Source organism: Homalodisca vitripennis, chromosome X (assembly GCF_021130785.1).
Source record: "Homalodisca vitripennis isolate AUS2020 chromosome X, UT_GWSS_2.1, whole genome shotgun sequence".
Taxonomy (NCBI): Eukaryota; Metazoa; Arthropoda; class Insecta; order Hemiptera; family Cicadellidae; genus Homalodisca; species Homalodisca vitripennis.
In genome coordinates, this window is record NC_060215.1 from 42,787,276 (window position 1) to 42,812,754 (window position 25,479).

General features: G+C 32.4%; 1 protein-coding gene across 1 annotated transcript in view; it reads left to right on the forward strand.

Moving 5' to 3' along the window:
* The window catches only part of LOC124368967 (membrane alanyl aminopeptidase-like), a 71,499-nt gene that overhangs the window by 27,067 nt on the left and 18,953 nt on the right, over positions 1–25,479 (forward strand). Inside the window, exons 3-11 of the mRNA XM_046826547.1 lie at positions 3,798–3,956; positions 10,751–11,056; positions 12,701–12,887; positions 14,088–14,244; positions 16,430–16,511; positions 18,113–18,290; positions 21,226–21,373; positions 22,416–22,690; positions 24,248–24,429. Coding sequence (XP_046682503.1) covers positions 3,798–3,956; positions 10,751–11,056; positions 12,701–12,887; positions 14,088–14,244; positions 16,430–16,511; positions 18,113–18,290; positions 21,226–21,373; positions 22,416–22,690; positions 24,248–24,429 — 1,674 coding nt within the window. The remainder of the gene's footprint in view (positions 1–3,797; positions 3,957–10,750; positions 11,057–12,700; positions 12,888–14,087; positions 14,245–16,429; positions 16,512–18,112; positions 18,291–21,225; positions 21,374–22,415; positions 22,691–24,247; positions 24,430–25,479) is intronic.

Genomic DNA, 25,479 nt, shown 5'->3' on the forward strand with positions numbered 1-25,479 from the left:
CCGGAGACAATCATTATTAGAGTTGGATTTATTGTTTTAACATTAGATAAAAAACTTGGACTAAATTAACGAATAAAACTAGGCTAAAGTTAGCAAAGTAAATGAGTAGTTTTTATTTGTTTTTTTTTTATTTTTGCTGAGTTTACTAACAATAAATAAAACTATAGATTATAGTCATTAGTTTAATTCCGTATTGCTAAAAGCTTAATTCTGACGGCACATTCTTTGGAATGTCAATCATATATATCATGAAGGAAACAGGATTTCCTGACATTTGCCACCGTTCAGTGAAACAAGAAATCAGTAACACTACGTTTCGAGATCTGCAATCTGATCTCTTCTTCAGGTAAATACATCATATCATATCATCATATCAAAATGAAACATATAACAGGCATATTAATATTAAAACCCAATATAATCCGATGTCCAATTATATAGCCCCTGTAATTCTTTCTTTCGATCTGAATAAAAAATATCTCATGACGAAATAAAAATAACAACTTTGTGGTAATTAAAAGTTACGCTCTACTTGTAGGCTCAAAAATAAGCACAAGCCGGAAAATTGTATAGGTTATTTTGTAATGTGGTACCCTTCCACGAAGAGAAGCACTTATTGTTACTGCTGAGTAACATTAACGTTCGTAACCTCCTGTAACGTTCGTGCTAAGTTAAGTATAACGCTTATAACACGCCATCTATGTATACAACAGTCAACCATGCTGACAAAACCCCAACACACCTTCTGGTCGTACACATGTATATTTATAGAGTTACACAATCGTAATCCGTCACTATTACTTTCCTGTAAATACACACCGTGAAGTAAGTGAATGTATTGAAAATGAATTTTAGAGAGGATGTATTTGGTTTCTCCCCTCGCAATGTTCTCATTTCGTGTGTAACAAATTCGCATTTAAAATCAATATTTTACTCGGTCACTTGCAATTTCTTTACTCTCCTATTGTAAAATACTCGCATATACTAAATCATTATTCATCAAAACCATTAATAATGGGTTTTATGCCTTTTGAATACACCCATATCTAAAAGGAAGTAAGTAACTCTTTTTAGTTTTAGAATAATTTTACGAATACAATTCCGTCATGAGTTTTGGTACATAGTACTAAATTCTGGTAACTGTATTAATAAAATAATGGTCCTTAAAGAAGCACTTAATACAATATCACTTTTCAATGAAGTGATTTTTAAACGTGCAATTTTTTCCGATGCAGTTCACTATAGGGCTATGTCACAAGCATCGTCGAAGCCTTGTAAGGCATACGTCATACATTAATTAGCATAACGTCTTACATTAATTAATATCACAAGTACGCCGTAATTTATGAATTGCTAATCGAATGGAATGAAATTGTTTTATTTCAGTTGGTTTTACGTGACTTGTAATACAGTCATGATATGATTTAAGACGGCCGAATGCTTTAATTAATGCTTTAGTCAATTTTTAAATTTTAAAATCAAAGTTTTCTTTATATATTTCTCAGATGGTTATGCCTTATTTCCTTGTGTTTTTTTTAATGTAAATATAATATACCGAATTGTAAAAATGTATAAAGTTATGTGTAGTTATATGTAAAATATGTATTGATATATATATATATATAATGTTTGTTTTGGTTGTTTATCAATTTATTGATGTATACAACAATATTTATTATTTGTTGTACAATGTATTTGGAATTTAAATTTGGGATACAAATTATCATCTGTATTTTTATTTGTATTTTTAATTAATAGTTTTAGTATGTGTTTATATGTTTTTTCTTAGATTTTCTCCTAAAATAGTATCGGCTAGAGGGGATGAAAAGAGCTGCATCATAAACAAATGGTTATTCTTGAATAAAGTTTTTATTTGAATAATACGATTAGTTACTAATTAGGACACGAATATAACAGATCCGCTTATAACCAAACCATGGTAGTTACAATTTTTCAAAACTGTGTATACTGCTGAACCGTAAGTGCGACTGTCAGTTTTCGTATGTCGCTTGGTGAAGTTATCACACTTAATGAACTGTATTTGAACACTTTTCTGTTTATTTTGTAACGGAAACCTTTTTGAACTAGATTAAATGTTGAAAAACGTATTATATGTTTCCGGTCAGTCGAAAACAGGAATGTGGGGGATCAGTGACATAAACAAGCGTGCTTGTAATTAACTTATTCCACACGCATATGACAAATTGAGGCGAGCCATACCGATTTCTTAGTTGAATACAGAGAAATGTGATTTGAATTGTCCCGATATTTAATGGGAAAGCATACAAGATTGGATAAAATTCAAATGCCTCTCATCTATATTTCCGAGGCCACGGGTCAAGGAAAGAGACGTGCGCATTTAGGCAACAAGCGTAACCGACACCGGGTGAAACGTCCCTGATTTCCAGAGGCCGCTCGTCCCTAAATGTTTATCTCCAGTATCCTTCACACTTGCAAGTAAACATTGAGAGAGTTGTAAATGATTCTAGAGGTGGGGATATCTCCGTGGCAATCATTTGTCTTTGGATTACTCGGGATTTCGCTGTAAAGAGAGGTTGGCTACCACATCCTTGTCATACTGCAGAGAAATTCGAGCGGGTAACAACTAAATAATAAATTTTAGACACCATTCGTCATAATTCTGTAACCATATCGAAACTCTTAGCAGTCCACAATGAGCCATCACTAATTGGCATTAGTCTTTGTGGACTTTCATTACAAAAGGCTGGTTGATCTTTCACGTAGAAACTCCTAGAATTAGCTTAGTTACACTGAGCGAACCTAATATTATATCGCTTTCCAGCTGACACAAGCCTGCCAGTAACCCACATCATGCAAGCAATTTGTCATAGTAAGGTACTTTCAATTAATCCGTAGCCTAGTAAAACATCTTCGACCCGACACACCACGCTTCGATCATTGTTTCGTGGAATTGTGGATCTATATTCTGCTTAGTGTAGCAAAGCGATAACTGAAGTCTCTAGAGTGGTAAAATATTTCCCCATCTAAAGAAATCAACCGACATTTTACAAAGATATTTCACAAATAGCAAGTTCCACTGACATTACACTACAGTTGACCAAAGCTTAGACGTGTATATTTTGGCAAATCTTAGACAATTCTGTTCTGAAGAAAAATTATTTGTATCCGTATGTGATGTTTATTTTGAACATTTCGATTTTCCTGGATCATTACAATTTACAAATTGTTAATGAGTTCTGGAAAATTACCGTACCTTATGCTGTACAGCTATACCTGTTCGGGTGTTACGAAAGTTGAAGTAATTTATGGGCAGTACTCTAGTGTTAAAAAAATTACCTATCCTACGAATTTTGCGTATTCAACTGAATGTCGAAAGCTGTTTGGAGATTAATTTACAAATTGTTCTTGCATGGTCATTTTTGTTTGATGTGCTGCAATTGTTTTAATTTCCACACGTGTGTCAAGATTTCTACACTACCAACAATACACAACCAATGTTACACGATTACTTAATGTAAAAAATAGTATTATTTTCATAATTTTTTCAAATTATTGATCCGACACCATTTATTAGGTACTTAATTTCAGCAACTATTTAATTTTAATAATCTATATTAAGTCAAAAGTGTATTTCAATGATTTTACAACAATTTTATTGGAAGTTAGAGTAGAACCAATTTCGTGTTCAACAGAAATCTAATCAGGTGGATAGAAGGGAACTTGCGGAATCTACTGTCTTCAATGATTACATCTATTGTTCGTAACCTGCGTTTCTTAAATAAATCACAAACTATACCAATATCTATGTTTTACAGATACATGGCAGTGACTAACTTCGAACCAACAAATGCTAGAAAGGTGTTTCCATGCTATGACGAACCCCCTCACAGGACAAAATTCGTGCTGGACATCACAGTGAACAGATCGCTGTTCGTTCTCTCGAATGTTAGACATACTTCTGTGCACAACGTAACGTAAGTATACGTGTCGCTCGACAAGAACTTTTAAAAGTGACTAATAACTTTAAGCAGGCCCGTGCGCATGGGGGGGTTTTGGGGGTTCAAACCCCCCCCCCCTTGAAGATTGGGATATAACATATTGTTTCCATATATCAGTTTAATTGTGCTCTATTGCGCCGTCAGTTTACAAATTTTGGATGTCTTTTTCCATCGAAAACTTCAACCCTAGATGAAGAAGCCTGCAAACAACTCTTTTCTAAGTACGCTACGATTTTGAATGCTGATTCTCCTGAAGTATGGATCAGTGAAGTGCGGATTTGGCGAAGACGAATTTTGGACAAAAATATCAAAAATTCTCTCGATGCTCTTGATGTCTGCAATGAGGATGCTTTTCCTAATGTCCATAAAATCTTGAGGGTAATGGCTGTACTACCAGTAACAACTTCGACAAACGAACGCTCTTTCTCAACATTACGCAGGTTGAAAAATTATTTGCGTTCTACCATGAGTGAAAATCGATTGAACGGATTGGCATCACTGAACATTCATCGAGACATTGAAGTAGATGTGAACTCAGTATTAGATGAATTTTTTTTCTGTACCTCGACGCATCAACTTATTGAAAGAGTAGATCACATATGTTTTTATTTGAAAAAGTTTTTACTTTGTTTAAAGAATGAGTTATAAATGTATTAAAAGTATGTAGTTTTACAATTTTATAATAAACTCATTTTCCATACCCATACGTATTAATTTTTAATCTATTACTTATTTAAGTTTCTTCTTTTTTATTTCATAAAATAAATATAGAACCCCCCCCCCCTAAATAAAATTCTGCGCACGGCCCTGACTTTAAGGATCAGTAAGGAACCTCTAAAAATACTAAATCCTCCACAGATAATGATAAACTTTAGTCTTGTATATCCCAATTAATCACGAGCAGTTAGTGAATCTTATTTATTACATAAAAATAAATATGTTTCGTATAAAACAAAGACGGACTGTAACACAAATATTGTTCAATGCACTGGGATATAAAATTAGTCAAATACAGTTGCAGTCCAAAGACGTAAATAAACGTACCGTTTCATTGTGGGTGTATAAAAAAGCTATTCGTGTTTTCTCAGTTGTAGACTTTAAAAAAATTATACTTTTGAACAGGTCTGTGCTATGTGTATGTATATGTTTTTCCTTTCTCAAACGCTATGCAAGTATTGAATCATATTTATAAACAGTCCAATACCGTTCTCTGACAGCATTCCATTTGCGTGGGGGTTTTGTGCTGTGATTCCATAGCCTTGGTTATCTTGTGGGGAGTATAGCTTTATTGTAGCGCCTTATCTCATGATTTATTAAGGGCCTTACTGAAATCGTGTCATTGTCCGTCTGTCTATCCGCCACATCCGTCTGTCTATCCGCCACGTCCGTCTGTCTGTTAACCGTCTGTTCGATAACTCATAATATAAAGGTACCAGAGACTTGAAACTTGATAGGCACATGTATTCCTATTGCTCTAAGAAAGAACGCTATTATCTTTGGGATCAAAAGGTCAAAGGTAACTCCGTCTGTCTATCCGCCACATCCGTCTGTCTGTTAACCGTCTGTTCGATAACTCATAATATAAAGGTACCAGAGACTTGAAACTTGGTAGGTACATGTATTCCTATTGCTCTAAGAAAGAACGCTATTACCTTTGGGATCAAAAGGTCAAAGGTAACTCCGTCTGTCTATCCGCCACATCCGTCTGTCTGTTAACCGTCTGTTCGATAACTCATAATATAAAGGTACCAGAGACTTGAAACTTGGTAGGTACATGTATTCCTATTGCTCTAAGAAAGAACACTATTACCTTTGGGATCAAAAGGTCAAAGGTTAGTCCGTCTGTCTATCCGCCACGTCCGTCTGTCTGTTAACCGTCTGTGCGATAACTCATAATATAAAGGTACTAGAGACTTGAAACTTGGTAGGTACATGTATTCCTATTGCTCTAAGAAAGAACGCTACTACCTTTGGGATCAAAGGGTCAAAGGTAAGTCCGTCTATCTATCTGTCTGTTCGATAAGTCTTAGCAGAAAGGTCCCAAAGACTTTAAACTTGGGACATGGGTATCTCTTGGTCTAAGGAAGAACCGTATTGATTTCGTGGTTAAAAGATCAAAGCACAGCCAGTCTGGCTGTCTGTATGTTCTATCAATCTTAATAGAAAGTTCCCAGGGACTTTAAACTTGGGATATGGGTATCTCTTGGTCTAAGGAAGAACCGTATTGATTTCGTGGTTAAAAGATCAAAGCACAGCCAGTCTGGCTGTCTGTATGTTCTATCAATTTTAATAGAAAGGTCCCAGAGACTTTAAACTTGGGACATGAAGGAACAATATTTATTTTGTTGTTAAAAGATCAAAGGGAAGTTCGTCTATCTGTCTGTCTGTCCATCTGTGCTGTAATTCTTTATAGAAAGGTTCTATGAACTTTAAACTTGGTACATAGGTACCTCCTCTTGCTCCATGAAAGAACTCTATTGATTTTAGAGCCAAAAGTAAAAGAGCAGGTCGTCCAACTCTGCGTCTGTCCACTCTCTTGTTACGTTCTACTGGGTTCTTCAATAATCTATTGTATCAGTTTATTTTTATTTAATATTTTTATCACACCTATGTGATTTTCATAACATTTCTTTCTATTTTAAAAATTTTAGTGTGTTACATTGATTTTTTAAATTTTAATTATTAATATAAGTTGAATTTTCATATCATAATGGGCTCTTATTTATGTTAAGTAGCAAATAAATATATAACAGCTGTAAGAATAAGTACAAATAATGAAATTGTAGTATAACATTTAGTGAAATAATAATTTTTACTTTGGGATAGAAATAATGGGACATATTTGTTTTGTATTTTGTGTGTGTGTTTAAACCACAGCACTTGTCATAATGAAACTCAATCTAAGATAGGTGGAGCTCCTTAAAACATGTAATCATACAAGCTATCTATGTCACTGTCTGTGATAAAACCTCTGTCCAACACAGCCTAAATCTATACCAGTCCTAGATAATCAAGTGACAAACTTAGTGAACTTATAGAATTATTTTTGAAGAACAACTCTAAAATTCCTAGATATTTTGTTGCAAAATTAGTAACGGAAATGTACTCTACTTCGGGAATGAAAAAGAAAGAGTTTCTTTGGCTTCACCATTGTTTAAGAAGGGTTCTCACCATATGACTTCACTGTACCGAATCCAGCCAAGAAAATGGCTGATTTATTTAATTTGTAATGTTTTATACTGAAGGATTCCCTGAACTCTTGAAACCTTGGCCAATCCTGAATTAACCCTATTTTTGCAAACACAAATTTTCTCAGACTTGATATGTGAAATAATTTTTATGTACTTCAAATCTGGAAACCTTTCAACTGTTTAAAAATTAATTACGATTTAGTTTAATATCCTACATTTTAATTATACATATTTTTCATAATTTTAGTTCACTAGTGTTTTAGTATTTATTTCAGGAATCTATTAACTACCATTTACACTGTTTGGTCTTCCACACTTCCACTCATATATGCTTAATAGAGTGTTATCACATGCTCAAAGTATTAAATATACGAGTAAGAACAATATTAAGCCCTATTAAACCATTCCATTATTTTATCTTTAGTTCCAGAATGTTATAAATACATTCTGAATGTAAAGGTATCATCAAACTTCTTTTTATCCTGCACAGTTTTTTTTATAGCTAAAAATGTTGATGAGAAAAATGTTCAAACCTTTTTGGAAACCTTAATAATATTACTGGAAAGGGTAAAAAAACGGTCAGCTTTGCTTTGTCTAAACTACACATTCAAAATAGGAAATACAATTTAGCGAAATCTTCAAACAAAAGTTAGGAGTATCTGTATAATGATTGAATGCTTTTCCTTTCAGGTCTAACTGAAGATGATCATCAGTAATTTTGGTTCTTAAAATTATTAGTCTGTTTATCATCAGTTCAAGTAACAATTGACAGGGACTCAAAGAGTTGAATTGTGCACTAGGATTTTCACACTAAACATTTGGGAATTTTCATGTTTCAAAAAATAAAATATCTCCAACAGTTCACTCTCATTATTATGTTAAAATTCTTAGTTTTTTGTTTATTTCACAGTAATTACAAACTTGAGTTAAGCTGTATACCAACAATTTTTTTTTAACTGCACTAAAATACCAAGATTTCATTCTATTCAACTTTTCTAAATATACACAAATACTACAGAAGTGCTCAATTTCAATTCTTATGTGTTGTTATTAAAGACAGCAATCTCTATCCACTATAAAGCTATGTTTTAATTGTCCATTATTGCAAAGAGTTATGCAGCTTCCCTTAAATTTAAAATCTAAATCATATAATTAGGGGTTTAAATAAACCTATTTACGTTTGTATAATTGGTAGAATTATACAAAAGTAGATAAGAGGACAACACAAGAGCCAAATACTGATTGAAAATGTTCAGGTTTCACATAACAAAAAAATCTTTAGTACGTGTATAATATAGTACAAAAATTGTAAAATTGAATATCCCGGGATTAATAATGTAATTTGTTTGCATTTACATAACTTGAATTTAAATTTTAGTGAGGTATCACCAGGATCTTCTAGAAAGTATTTTTTTTCAAACATGAACACCTTCTTTATTATTATTTCATATTTAAGATTAGATAAGCTTTGTACATTTTTAATATAATTTACTTCAAATGTAAAGTTACGTTCATTTGTCCTCATTAGAAAACTTAAATCACTTTATCACTACTAATACACTAAACTTTTCTTCATATCACTTTCAGTTACAACTTTATTGTAGCTGTAAAATATAAAATCAGTGAAGGAAATCATATAAAATCCTTGTAGATCACACAAAATAGGGACAAACTAAAATACTGAATCACAGCTGATAAGTAAAGTTCATTAATAAAAAGTCACACACTTATAAACCCATAGCACACACAAATTTTCATTATTTTATCTATTTAATACAAATGAAGTGCACTAAATCCACACATATACATTTATTTCAGATTTTCAACTGAAAATCAACAAAAAACATCCAATATTGTCTGGATAAAAGTGTTACAGCCCAGCCTTAAGAAAATTGTAAAATAAATATTACACCCGGTACAACGGTAAAAATATAGGGATTCATTTATATCTGGAAATTATATTGATAGCCCAGATATTATAATGAAAATAAAGATATAGCCGTTTTCTGATTCGTCAAAGGAAAATCACTACCTCGAAATAAAACTTCTAAAACACAACAATAATAAATTATCCAAACAAAACTATTCATTAATATAATTGTGAATAAAGGCATATTCATTTGAGACCGAGCTCCTCAGACTGTCCAAGAAAAACAATAAAATCTTCTAACATCGATAAATTCAACTTACAGTTTTAATGTTAAATCAAATAGTACATTGTCCAAGCTTAAATTTAAGATTTAAAATAAAAAACAAAATCATATTTTAATTTGCACTAGTTACCTTCACCTAATCCTAACACTGTAATAAATCACTGTTAATGTAGTGCAACAGTACGGTGCGGCATCGCGGGCAGGCTCTCTTGTTATATTAGTAGGAAATTATCAGCTAGGGTAGTATATATATATATATATATATATATATATATATATATATATATATATTAATATCCATATACTTAACATCCATATATATTATATCTTTCTATTAATATCCATTGCATATTAATAGAAAGAAATATAGTTTCATGCACTTTTGTAAGTTGGTGACGAGAACCTATAACTATATAAGAGGCTGTTTTGTGTTTTGTTTAGTATAGTTTATGGATAATCAAATCCTTCTACAACCTGGAAGTTTTGGTTCACAATTGTCAAACATATTGTATCTTTAATACATAATGTTGAAAAGTAAGAAATCAGTCTACCCCGCTGCCTTCATGAAATATGAGGACCCCGAACTCCGAACTCCAATCCTGGTCACGCCACTGATTGTCAGTCACTGTATTTGTTGGAAATCTGAATAATCTGCGCAGTGTATACCTGCATCTTCTATGAGGATGGCTTTAGAGCTGTTAGAGACATTCGTGAGAATTGCTCTACTGGGATGTGATTGGAGGACACAACCATCACCATATACTGCACTTGCCTTAGCAATAAACAAACTATTCTTGTCAAATATTTGGAGCTTCTCGTTAATAGTACGGAAAATTTTCGTCTTAATTCAGAAATGAGTAAATGAATTGAGTCTCCTGATTTGAAGGTAATATAACATTGAAATTAAATCAGCTAACAATAATTCTAGAAAATCTAATGGTACATTGAAACTTTTTTCTGATAGATGTGAACACCGCACAGGTAGTATGCTTTTGTGCATTATTTATCCTTTTTGATCTCCTATCTTCCCTTTCTGTACATTTTTTAACCGTTCTAACAAAACTGTTTAATAATAAATTTGTTTAATTTACAAAATGTTGTCTTAAAATTGCATCAGTGAAATATTAAAAAGTAACAGGTTTTTAATATTCCACAAAACAAACAAAATACTACTTAATTAAAATTGTACCATTCGTGGTATATCATGCAAATTGAGTTCTAAAACTATGCATCTTCAAAACAACACTGCTTTTAAAACATTGTTATGAAATTAATTTATGAACATTTATTTTTACAGTCCCATTTCATTTTTACTTTGTGCATTGCCTAAAGCATAATGACCTTCAAGTTTTCCCTTGCATTAGACCAATATGAACATACAGGTGACACATATTGCATATTTAATTAACTGTAATTTGTTCATCAGAGATACAACAAAAGTTTTCCGGTTTGATGGCTACCCAGAGTTGCCAATCCACTCTGTGGCATGGGTCGTGCTGGACCACAACACTTTCCAGCTACAAACCAGCAATGTCGGAGCCACACTGGTACACACCCGTGCCCCGTACCCGTACAGCAACCACACGGCCTGGGCCAATAGAGTGACAGCAAGTCTACTAAGTGCTCTCAACGATTACACTGGTCAGGTCTACTCTCATGCCACTCTAGAGCAGGTTGTAATCCCTGAGTTCTTCGTCGGCTCATCTGAAGGATGGGGACTCATTAGTTACTCGTAAGTTTTATTTATAACACATTAATTACATTAAGAGCTCGCTATACCAACGACCACCTTGGTTTTAATTCTATAAAATAATGCAAAACCTCAATCACTTCTTCACCCCTATTTTAGTGGCAAACACATTGGAGATATCTGATTTAAATATATACAAGTAATTAATATGCATCCAAATGCTTTATTGGTTATTCTGGAAAATTCTAAAACTTCTTTGTTGTTTTAATATTAAAAAAGTATAAACTTAACAAAAATAACTAAAAAACAATTATATGTGTATTATCTACTACATATTACATTATATTTCACAATGTTCAATGCCCCTTCTAATATTAAAATGTAGCCTAATAAACAATATGACAGACTAATAGTTTATATTAGCCATAAGTAAAGAAAATATCATATTTGGATACAGTTACAATAAATGTTTAGTTACTAATTATGTATTAAACAGGGATTCAGATTCTTTAAAATACAATGTGTACAAGAACACAATGTTCTTAAATGTATATGTTTCAACTGAAATATTATAAAATTATCACCTGCTATTCTTTTAAAATGTCCAATGTTTGAAAAGTTAACAGCGTGTTCTAAATGCTTGAAAGTCATCATGGGGACATATGAATGGTAAATGTCAATACACAATCAATTTTTAAGTTACAATTTAAGAAGATTAAATAGGTTAAAATGTAGGTCATTGTCATTAATGTGTCCTCCATGATACTGTTAATAGCTGAAAGTAAAGTTTTTTAATACTAATTTGCTTTTTACGTAAATTCACTGAAACATTGTTATTGTTATGTTTGATACTCTTTTTAACACAAATGAATTTTTACAAAATGTCCTTTGCTGTATCACATTGTTCTCCTTAAACATTTTTCAATTAACATGCAGACTTTTAAATTCTTCTAAGCCAGCGAATAGTAAAAAATATATAAAACTACAAAGCTACATTTTAATTTTTACATGCAAACCAAATTAGTACATAATTTTTCTTTATCAATTCAAGGAATTATCATCATCCACATTGTTTTTATGAAATTGCCTTTTAAATTATTTGATACAATATACCCATGGTATACCATTATATTTACTGATATAAGGCTTATAACACTTGGCAGTAGATACTGTAATTTTTACTAGCTGACGATTCGATAGAAAAGAACAAAAAACTCTATTTTCTATTCCATATCAAGTATTATCGGCATCACCAAAATATTTAAACTATTTCCATAATACAACGTGTTTTAGATATTAAACATTTGTTTGAAATAAAAGCAAATTTTTATAGTATTAATAACGTGACAATATGCATAACCTTTTGAAAGTAATACTTTTCAATCAATTAAATCCAAAATTAACTAAAATTTGAGTGTTAATATCTTAGAACATTTCTCGAAAGAATAGCCCTGACTGTGGCAGCTGTTGCATACCCATCCTCGGTAACCTCGTGTTTGTGTCTTAATGGTCTTGAAAATTAAAACCTATTTATGCAACGTTATTATAATTAGTTGTAGACTGTTTCATTGATTTCCATAATTTTTCATATGATGACACTTTATTTATGTATCAGTAAGTTTTGCAGTCACAGTACTGCCTACAAATAAGTTTTGATTGCATATTTACTACAATATTGTTATATAGGGAAGAAGCCATCCTGGTAACCCCTGAGAGATCTTCTGCATGGTATATGCAGCAGATAGCTCTCGGACTGGCCAGTGGGCTGGCTCACCAGTGGTTCGGGGACAGTGTGTCGATGGACAGCTGGGACAACACTTGGCTCACCACCGGCCTCACTGAGCATCTCAAATATGTAGTCACTGGCTCACTGGTGAGTCGTCTTGTCTCTCATGTCACAACTCTTAGTTCCTTAACTAAGAAACTATATATACTGATCATGGGCCAAGAATACTTTTGAGACATAATTCCAACTATGGTATATATAGATAGCTTATGTACCAGATTGATGGAGTATCCCATAATATTATAACAAACCTGTTACTTACACTTGGCAGGTACTTATATAGTGATCACTTATCAACAGTAGACTATCATCATTCAAATGGTGTAATAAATGAAAACAAAATAATAATTTTTTGAAGAACTGAATGTATGAATCAGTTAAATTTGTAATAAAGTATTGCAGATCTAAAAAAATGAATTATTATAATCAAAATCATAATTAAGTTATAACACTACAGTGTATTACTTAAATTGCTTAATAATGAGACTTTTTGAAAAAGAATGTAATTTATTTGGGAAGAGAAATTTTAATTATATGTTCACTCTATTTTAAGCCTCATTATTCAACTATGTCGGCTTCGAAGTACACTGCATACCCTTCCTGGGATTTGAACCCGTGATCTCTCAGTTAGAGAGTCAAGACTATATCTATTGATCTAAAGAGGAAAACAAAAAGGTTTTTATTTCATACAAAAACCTTTATCACAGAAAATACTACACATATATATATATATATATTTGTATATAATTTGTTGCTTTAATTCGTTTAATTCTTTAATTCTTTAATTCGTTAATTCGTTGTATATAATTTGTATTATTATATATATATATATAAATTAAGTAGGTGACTTATTTATTTGGCATTTTAATGAATTGGTAAATTTTATGGAACACACAGACTCTGAGTGGTGATAGTAGATTAATCAAATGTTGAATGTTGTATTATAAATAAAGTTGTGTTATTTGTTGATGTATATACATCATTCTTCAACTAGCACAGGATGTAACTGGTCATCGGACATTACTGACTGGGAATCGACAGAGTCAGAAATAGTGGGGTTGGTTCAGCTAGCTCTAGCTTTAGACATGACTAATCATGGATGGATCTGTTAAATAAAGATCACGGTACATTTGTACATTACCTGTGTTACAGGAGGACATGAAGGACTGAGAATTGTCAGAGTAGGAAATCGTGGAGTTGGTTCAGCTAGCTCTAGCTTTAGACATGACTAATCATGGATCTGTTAAATAAAAATCACGGTACATTTGTACATTACCTGTGTTACAGGAGGACATGAAGGATTGGGAATTGGCAGAGCAAGAAGTTGTGGAGTTGATTCAGCCAGCTCTAGCACTAGACGTAAATGGTCATGCTCTAGTGGACAACACTCAAACAGAAGCTGAAGAGGTCAAAGAGGCTTGTGATGATATCACAAAGTATAAAGGCATGTTTTCTCTTTGTTCCTTATAGTTATCTCTATTTGCCTATATGCCCTAGTTGTAAATCCATTTGACCAGTTTCTTTAACTACCTAATGTTTTTATCCTAATTGACCTATACAATCCTATATCAATAGTTATTATCAATAGGAATTCTGAAAGATACAGCATCCTAATGTACTATATTTTCAAAATATTTATGTTTTTATCATGATGAAGCTACAGCAGAAATGTTTTAACAAATATTTATGCCTTTGAAGATACCATATAGGACAGCTGTTTATTTGCTTAGATTAATACAGCACATTATGCTTATAATCTTCACTTATTGATATGAATACAGTTTATACTTTATAGTCCATTCTTTCAGTACATATATTATTGAGGAATATTATACCAGTTCCAGCTGCCAAAGCGAGGGTCCAGGTCGCAGTTCTTCCCCATACATTATTGTATGAATTTTTCTAAGTACTGTGCATATAGTATAAAATATAACTAAGTTTAAAGTGTTATATGTCTTTTTCTTATTTATTAATATACTATTATTATTAAAATTAGTATCAAATCCTATTGTAAATTCTTTACATTTAATTTCAGTTTTAGCAATTAAAAATACATTTAGGAATTGTATTTATGAATTTTCAAGTTTTCAAAATCTTTTTTTGTAAACGATTACTATTATTTAAATAATTCAGTATTACTGACATGTACTAAAAGATCGTTCTGAACCAAGAACCTGGTCAAGATCTTATTAAGCAACAAAATGGGGCCTTACTCTCTGTCCATTAAGGGAAAATATCAGTAGTCTGGGCCTCCCAAAAGTTTTCCTGGCTACGTTATTAGTGTCAAGATTCTTGATTGCTAGGCTCTGTTAGACGCTATAATATATCCTTGATGAAGAGTAAAGATAAATTACAATCATAAATGTAATTGTTAGACTAGAACTCTTTTTTGTAATCATAAACATATGACAAAGATGATCATGGAAATTTGTTTAAAACATTAGTGTTGACTAAAATATTTTTTATTCCCCTTCCTGACTGTTTAATATATTTAGGACTCTTCTGAATATAGGATTTTCAATTGAAAAGAGATCTGGATTTTTTCAGGAGAGAACAATTAAATATAATACTTAGTTCAAGTTAGGACTGTGTAATAGATATAGAACAAGAAATTCTGAATTCAAGAATTATTCTGTATAATCATGTTTATTGTTAATAAACAAATAAAAATAGCTTTGTATTTGTAAATTTGACAAAAATACAATATTTCAATTTATAATAGAACCTGTTTTGTGTTTATCTATACTGCTAGCAAAGTCTAAAATCAAGTCACACACAGTTTCCCAACAATCATGTTTACCAGACATGATAAAAAGTTTACTTCTTAACATTATTACAACAGCCAGTTGTCTCACAGAAAATCCCAATTCAGTATGAAATCATACATCAGAGTGGATCCCCAAAAACAAAATTCCAAATTATAATACCATAACTGGTGGGTAATGCCTATGGCTGTATCCTCCAAGTTCGACTTTGGGTCTGAGTTAGAGATAGTGCAGGTCCAAAACCTGTCTATGAGCAGTACTTTTTATCAGTACCATCGACCTTGCACTGTTCTGACTCTTCCCCTTATTCTGTTTGATAAGATACTCTTACAGGCCAGTGGCTCATGAGGATGGGCATAATAAGTCTAAAAAGGGATTGACATTTCTTTTTTTTATTTATTTGTTTTTACAGAAAAAGAAGGAAGGATAATCCAGAAACTAGTTGACCAGTAGGACTTTAGTGTCATAGTATAAACATTGGTTTTGTTTTTATTTATTGTAGTTGTTTTATCTCACATAAATTTCTCATTATTACATATTTTAAGTATACAAATTAAAAGATAGAGGGAAAGATGAAATTAATTGTTTTTACATGTTAACCAGTACAAAACACCTTTTGCAAGAAATAGTTTTAAACTTCTCAATAATTACTTATAAGAATGTATAATTTAATTTCCATAATACAAAGTGGGCCATAAGTAACTTGACACTACCAGTCACTCAGTATCAATTTAACTCTAGTTGTAACCTGTCAGCTGTTACAACAAAACAACGCAATGCATTTTTGTCAAGTGACTTATGGCCCACTCTGTATTTACATAAAATATGATAATTAACATAATATTATAATTTACATTGTTATAGGAGGAGCTATTATCTCAATGCTGCACTATATTTTGAAAGACAACACTTTCAAAAGAGGTTTGACAGCCTACCTTCCAATTGTGTAAGTACTGCAGTATTATAAATTAAAAATTTGTGTTGCCTGCCTTCAGAGCCATACCCACCTTTTGTGTGTCCCGGAAAAGATATTCAGCCAGGCCCCATAATGTCCTGCCAACGCACACTGATAGACCTGTGGCGGGGATCGCCTGGATCCCCTGAGGGTCCATTCCCCAGTAAAATTGTCAGGAAAACTGGTCTGAGTACGAGCCTCTCTGCCTTGATGACAAATATGTTATTACTTTACTTTAGATTTAAACGTTTTGTAAATCAACTTTCATATTTTGTATGTTTAACTTTTAAAAGCTTGTGTCACCTTTAGAAATTTGGTTTTATAGAGGACTCGTTAGTCGTACTTCACTTTGTTACTATACATTTTTCGATGTATGGAATTTATTTCTACTTTCCTCTTTACACTGTTAAATGTACTTCCGAAGCAATTCCTTTGATAACGCAGGATATTGACTTTTAGATTACAGTGTGTTACAAAATGGCCAATAATTTGGGTCTCTTGAAAGCACTCATAAGTAAGCAAGTATGGAAGCTCATCCATTTGCAAAAAACCAGTTATTATTCTGAATGCATGTAAATGTTAAATATTGTTTTATAGTTGTTAACCTGGTAACCCTTACTAATATGTGGAATTCTCCCAAGCATACCCGAATCTATAGTGGCCATTGGAAGAAATCCATTTCCCCAATTTATAATGCTGTGTCATTGTAATAGCCCTGTAAACTTTTGAGCTCCAGCAAAGATGTCATTGAAAATCCTTGCTTCTGCTAAATTAGGTAATCTTATCACATTTGGGAGAATTGGATTCTGAGATTTTTGTGATTGTTTTATGCTAAATACCTGAGGGGGATTAAGACATAATGTAAATGCATGTGCAAAATGTCGTGTAATTTAATTTATTAGTATTAGTTTCTTATATTCCATGTAATTTAAGACAAGTTGGTTACTTATGGAGTCCTGCAGGTTTCATAGATATTCAAGGCTGAACCTTGATTCACATTTTTTTACATCATTATCTCATCAGATTAAAAGAAAGTATAACCCTTTCATAGCAAACAAACTATAGGGATTCTGTGATAAGACATAAGATTCAGTCAGATCTGGTTCTACAGATGAAATATTTACAAGCAACAATCTTGAAAATAAACAGTGACTACAAATCCATGACATAATTAATTTACTTTTGTGTTTGCAGGCAAGGCCAAACTAGCTCACCAGATGAACTGTGGAACATGAAAAGTGCCTTTAGCAAAACATTTCATGCTTTTATATCCAATCAAAAATAACGCTGGACTACAAAACATTGGTTATTCAACTTTCTGTTTGGTTGTACTAAACTGCCTACTGCCTAGTCTATATACATTTCATACAAAGAACTTAACTCTTTATTGTGTTTACAAAAGCATAAAAATAGCAAAATGTATTAAAGTAAGTGTTTTTCAAACTAAATATACGATGAGCAAGTTAAATTTTAAAAAGCAATAGTTAAAACTTTCCAGTTGGCACTGCTTATGGTCTTCTATTCTATGAGTAAAGAATAACTTGATTTTAAAACAATATCTAAATCCAAAATGTATACTTTTGTGTTTGCAGGCAAGGCCAAACTAGCTCCCCAGATGAACTTTGGAACATCCTGTATGAGGTTGCACAAGATTCCGGCGTAGACTTGGGGCTTCAAAGTATGAACACCATCATGGATGAGTGGGCTAGTACTTCAGGCCACCCGACCCTCTCTGTCTCCTGGAATACCACACACTTCATTGTATCTGAGGTAAATGCATGTTTTGTGAAGATGCTGATGTCTATGGCAAATGATCATAACTAATCAGGGAAGAGGTTTATGAAGCAGGATTTTCTTTAAATTTAAATTGTATGTTAACTTCTACCTTTCTGAATATATGGTTTTCATAGTAAACAAAACTATGCAATATGAACATCTCAACTGAACATAACGAACGCTAAGTATTATTTCATTTTGAGTGTTAACAGTGTATTGAAATAAACTTGTAAGAAAAATTGTTTTTATATAACCAACTGCTCATCCTGGTGGCTGAATTGATAGTTTAGACAATAGACAGTAGACAAATCCTTTATTTACAAATCATCAAGAAATGCAATGGCGTCAAATATTACATGGTTAGTTTTTATTGAGAGTATTGCTCTTCTCTTTTTCAGTTCAGGAACTCATCCATGGTGTAGAATGGATGGCTAGAGAGCCATTTGGTTAGTGCTGTCTTCAGTCTCTGTCCTTATAGCATTTTTATATCTTCAGGAAGATGGTTGAGGATTTTTCAACCCATGTAGGATGGTTTCCTTTCAAATAGTGCAGTGTGATGTAGTGACAGGTGTATATTTTTGAAGCATGGCGGGTGTTGTGGTGTTTAGTGAAATTACAAATCATATAAATTAAATTATGAAAATCAATAAAAACATACATTTTTATGGCATTTGTGTTAGGTTCTTTTAGATTTATCTCTGTGTAATTTATCTAGTTATTTATTTAAAGCTCCTATTTGAACAAGTTACTAGTATAATACATATCCAATATTGATTATTTTCAGTTCATAGGTTTCATATCTAAAACAGTATTTATAGTTTTCAAAATTATTCTCTACTGTTTTAATTTTTCCTTTTACTATCTACATTTTGATGTTTTTTAAATTCCCCATTAAATGAGGAGATTGTTTTCCCCATTTAAAAAAATGTATAAAACACACTGGCAAGGGTGGAGTTCCTATTAATTTACTCTATGCATTACAAAGCTATGGTGGGAAGTCCATTCACCTTCCACTTCTAGTGCAATGTATGTAATCTGACACTGTCATAGATTAACTCCTGTAATCTGAAGTCTACATATATCTGAAGATATCAGTAAGATCAAAACAATAGAGTACCTTGGCAAAACTACTTGTCATGATTTTGAATGTTCCACTATAAATAAATAAAAATGCTTTTTTATTATCAAGTGTTTCTCAAATACATCTGTTTTGCTGAACAACTCTCATCATTAACCTAATGTATTACTAACTATAAGTAAAATGTCAATCAAAATTTCAAAATTAAAATCGACAATGTTAAATATATAATAATTTCTTATCACAAAAGCTTTTATAAGGTACTGTGTACTTATTCTTTAACTCTGGCTTTAATGTGATGCCTTTAAGTGTTTTTAAATTACAAGGGAGATCATTATACAGTGTTGATGCAAAATAGGAAAATCTTTTTCTACCCAGTTCAGCTTCACATTAGGATTAATTAAAATTAATCTGGTTGTTCTGTCCCTCCTGAACATCAGTCTATTTGCCAGATACTCTGGCTCTCCCAGAGTTAACTAATGGTTAACCAGGCAGTAGGTCTGCACCCTGCACACGGCTTTCATTGGCAGCATCTCGATAGGCTGATACATGTTCTTGTCTTCCTTGTAGACAAAGCGTATGGAAGTGTTTTGCAACTTTTGTATGCACCCTATATCCCCCTTTGAGATACTGCTGCTGTATGCAGGAAAGCAATAATAAAAACAGGAAAAATCATGATTGCACAAGTTGAAATTTTGCTTCTTGTGGTAAAATAGTTTTATACCTGTATAAACCCCTAAATCTTCCCAGAACTTTCTGATAAACGTTTGTGACATGGTCAGTAAATGTGAGATTACTGTCTAGTATTACTCCAAGTGTTTTGATAACACTGCTCACTTTTAATGCTGTGTCTTCAAGCATAACGTCCACCTTCTCCTCCTGTAATGTTTGCATTACAGAATTTGATGCCATGTTGATCACTGTACACTTTTTTCAACTTGAGACCATGTTTTACTGACTACTCACTTATACTCTCAAGTTCATCATTGAGCTTTCCAATAGCTGGGCGAAATTCCCCAAATTCTCTAACTATCATCACCAGGGTACTGAGATAAGGGGACAACCAAAAGTTGGATAACCAATTCAGCTAGTCGGCGACAAATAAATTCAAAGCGTACTCATCTCAGCAACACAATAAGCACTTCTGGTTATTTTCTGAGTGCATGGACACTCTTGTAGTGCAATGCACTATTAAGTGGAGGAAAAGGGAAGGGTTTCGGCTCATTCTTCTCTCTAATAAAGAAATGATGAACTCACACCACTGGTTGCGAATTGAGCTGACCATCTTCAAAGTCCATTTTATTGTCCTTCAAGAGTCAGGACTTTGAATAAATTGTTAGTTTTTCCATGTTACATGAATTCGACATAAGAGATAAGATTCAATAAGAACTACTATGAAACAAAAAATTATCAGAACTCTCCATCACTATCCACTTTGTTGATAAATTTGAGTGAGAAAAAGGAAAGGTGCAGCAAGTTAAAAACAACAAGAACACGTTAGAATTAAACATTCAATTATAAGACAATGGGTGTCCTAATTAATTAAAAACTTGTATGTGTCCTAAGATAGGTAGGTCCTAGAACTACTTTCTATTTTCTCATTTGAGGTTCTTCTAAATTTTAGATTGTAAGATACTATGATTCTATTTTTGTATTCAAAGATATTATTTGTACCAACTCCTCTAACTCAAGGTGGGATCATGATGTACTTGTATGTTCTATATTCTAAATTCCAATTGATTATTTGTATTAAAATTCTTACTATTTCACCTACCCTTTTGCTCTTTCTTAAACTATAAACTACTTTGATTTACAATGTTTTACTTTAACTCTTATCTTCATTTATTTCAGCCATCATCAGGTGGTTGGCACATCCCAGTGACATACATGCTGCAGAGTTCTCCTGGAGAAGAGACCAGTGCATGGCTCCACCCAGGGTCGTCTTTGGTCGTACCTGCTTCAGACCCTCAGTGGATTCTTCTTAATATCAACCAAACTGGTGGGTTTCAGAATAATTATTTCAAATGCATTCCAGAGTGCAGAAAGCTCTCAAACACCCCATATAAATTACTATTTCTTGTTTTATAAGCAGTAATAAAAAGAATGAAAATGCTATCAATACTGTTAATTTAGAATGAATTGTAACAGTCTATTCATTATTCAACTTGGAATTATATTCCCTTCTCTTGAGAAATGAAATAAAAGGCAACGTGTAACATGGATTACACAAAGCTATTAAATGAAATCCTGCAAATTGAAAATCCCTTAATCCACTTCTGTCTACAGTAATAAAAAGGAGCAGTTATAATTGAATGCTTTTAAGCTGCCGCACATCTGAGGCTCTGCTTTTAACATGGGGCTAAAGTTTAAAACTGTTTAATAAAGAGAAAACCATCTCAATTATAAATGTTTCATATAGAAACCTAGATTGTAGTGTTTCAATGCTAATGAATAATTAATTGTAAAAACACACAATTATCTATTAATATAAATATATTAATTTTTTATAATTTATTCAGTTTTAAACTTTCCTACAAGTAATTCTATATTGGTTATAAAATATATACCATGAAGCTTCTCCACATGTGGTTAAGGTAGCATGGTAGAGGTTACCATGCCCGGTGTGAGACTAAATGGTACGACTATACATAAGACCAAAGGACTTCAGGAGCATGATTTTGTGTAGTCTCTACAGTCTCAACTGTGCCCTGTATATGACTAATATACGATGATCGAGAACAGATCTTCACAGAGGATGGTGCATGATGTCATTGCTGGGAGTAAACTTATCTTCCCATCCTCTCCAGTCTTGACTGTGCCCTGTATATGACTAATATACCATGATCGAGACCAGAACTTCACAGAGGATGGTGCATGATGTCATTGCTGGGAGTAAACTTATCTTCCCATCCTCTCCAGTCTCGACTGTGCCCTGTATATTTCTTGTTTGAACACAATATGACTGGAGCTGTTTTAAAGTAAATCACATTCTACACATTTTTGTCATTTATCTGTTGTATTGAAAGTAACTGTGTTGTCAGGGTTTTACCGAGTAAACTACGAGAGAGTGCTGTGGCAGCGGCTGATGTATCAACTCAATTCTGACCTGACTCGCATTCCACGACTCAGCCGTGCTCAGCTTTTGGACGATGTATTTACTCTAGCAGAACAGGGGACACTACCTTATGATATGCTCCTAGAGTTCACCAGTTACCTACGAGCAGAGACTGACTATTATCCTTGGCGAACGGCTCTCAGACATTTTCAGACACTTTTGGACAAATTTTATGGCTTCTCATCTTATGAGCTATTAAAGGTAATCAACTATTGTGCCACCATCCCAGAAGTTCTATTTTTTCTATTACTGCATCTCATTTATGCCAAGCATTTAATTGCTATTTGAAGAACTATTTCATTGAATCATTTCTCTTCATAGTTTTAAATTTCAAATGATCATGATTAAGATGATTATTAGCTGGCAGTTTTTAGTGTTAGGAAATTGGTTGGTTGCAATCAAAGTTCAATACCTCTACATTTAATTAATGCCTATATAATCACAATCATAAAATGTAATTTTAGAATTTTGTTTATAAATGTGTGTTTTTTTTTTAATAAGTTTACATCTACTAGATATTCTAAATTAGGTATTGAAATTTGCTAATCTTTTGCTTAGACTTTATTGTTTATTGCTGAATTTTCTGACTTTCTGATTCAAACCAAATTATAAATTAAGATGAAGATAATTTATTCTTGAGCTAGTGATTCACAGTAAAGTATGATTCTTAAACCGGATATGTAACTAGATATAACAAAATTTGTAACATACTTGGTGATCGATCCTTTAGCATAAGGATTTTGAAGGCTTTTAAATCTTTGAATATAAAAGATTTGTTCAATATATGATTCATGTACTTATTGGATATGCCTCATAAAAGTGAGACCTAGTCTTTATAGTGTTAAAACAATCAAATTCTTGAAATATATCAACCTCACAACGGAGAGCAATCATCAGTCAGCAGACAAATGGTATCATCAACCAGCAAAAATAGATGATAATTAAGACATTGGCCACATATGCTACAACTTACAATCAGATTTAAAACCCATTTACTGCTGTAGCCACGGCCACAGCTACCCCAGTGCAGGCCAAAGTTGGTAACATGTATGATTTCTTTTTAATTAAAAAGTATTTTCATTCAGTTCAAAATAACATATTTTACCTGTATTAATTAGCACCATTATTAATTAGGTGGTTACACTGTTCAAATTTGTTTATAAAAATAAATATTGATAAATTTTTTTATAAATAGTAATACACATACCAAATTATCCTTGATATACCTCATTAGAATATACTTTTTTATTTTAAAAATAAAGTAATATTTACAATCGTCCCCACTGGTAGTTTTTCATTAGTTTTGTAGTTTGTGGATGGTGCTAAAAAACTAGGCACAGATGCTGACAACCAGCTGTGAACATGAGATGGTTACAATAGTGTCTACCAGACTGGGAAACATGTTAAACTGGGAAATAGTCGTCATAGTACACAAAATCACCACTAGAAAGCAGTGAAAATCCTTTAGAATGGAAAAAATAACCAATAACTAGGTGTATAGAGAAAATATGTTCACACGGACGTAGTGATGAGGACCTAGGCTGCCCGGATTGCTCATCAGTTAAAAGGTTAAATGTAAATACTGACAATTAATCATTTTTGATTTTAATTTAGTGACTTTTTTGTAAGGCAATACAATGCCTAGTTAATTTTTTAGGTGCATTTCAAAATGATGTTTAGAGAATTCCATCATAGGTATACAAACACCATTGCAACTTTTCTTACTATATAGAAGTTAACAAGTAAATGATGTTGCAGCAACACCTAGTGGATTTACTAACAGAGGTGGTGGCAGATGTTGGCTTCACACGCTTACCACAAGACTCCCACTTGGTCAGATTAAAACAAGCATTTATCCTTGAGAGAGCTTGTGCTTTCAACCATTCAACATGTGTCCAGAAATCTGTCAGCATGATTCGGAGTTGGATGTCTTCAACTTTGTCAGTTCAATTTTTATTAATTTATTATGCATGTTAAATAAGTATTCATAATTCTAGAGGATAGCTTACGCATTTTTAAAAGCATCAAATGCAACATTTGCTTTCTTCTCATAGTTCCCTGTCACTTTTATTTAATTAGCTGCATGAAATAAGGTGACCTATTTATTAGCTTAGTTCCACCAACTGTTTTTAGTATAACTTCTACATTTTACAACTCAATTCCAACACTATGGTTATAATACCAAAAGAATCAACATTTTAAGTGATGTTGATACATTGACTTGAAAATTTGTATCTGAAGTGTTCACAGAATCGTAGTGGAACAAACTATTGAACATATTCAATAGGAAAGCTTTTACATCGGTATTAATATAGTCACTTTAGTGATTTGCCCAATTCATTAAAATACCCTTATGTATTGTATATCTACAATACAATGACCCATGCTAATGTTTATAATTAAACTACAGTACGTAAATATATAATTATTTAAGATTGTACTTGATTAATTTAATTGTTACTTGAAAGTGGATATAACTCATGAAATGAGTAAATGGCTTTTAGTAATGTCAAAAACTGTTTTAACAGTAATCTCAATTTAGTTATATGTTAACACTATTTTTGATTTAGAGTTTCTACCCCTCAATAGGAATTTTTACCTCTATAATGGGATTTATTTTAACTTCAAAACTGTTTTGGTACCATAGCAATATTTTCTTTCTAATATTATGAGAATGAAATGCACTGATGACATTATACACTTTATCAAATATAAAGTTTTTAAAGTGAAAACATTTTCAAACTTTAAGTTTAAGTAATTGTTAATTTTCCAGATACAGCGATGTTCTTGGCGTCTTTTTCTGTGCCAAAATGGGTTCTGCTAGAATTTGGTTTAAAATTATTCTATACAACGATATTTAGTAATGAATCTGTGGTTTTGAATGGGCATAGCAAATTGTTTTAAAGTAGATACATAAGATAAAAAATGAGTTTTAATTCTCAAATTATGGAACTCATTTATTTATTATATATCAATATGGGAGTTCCTCG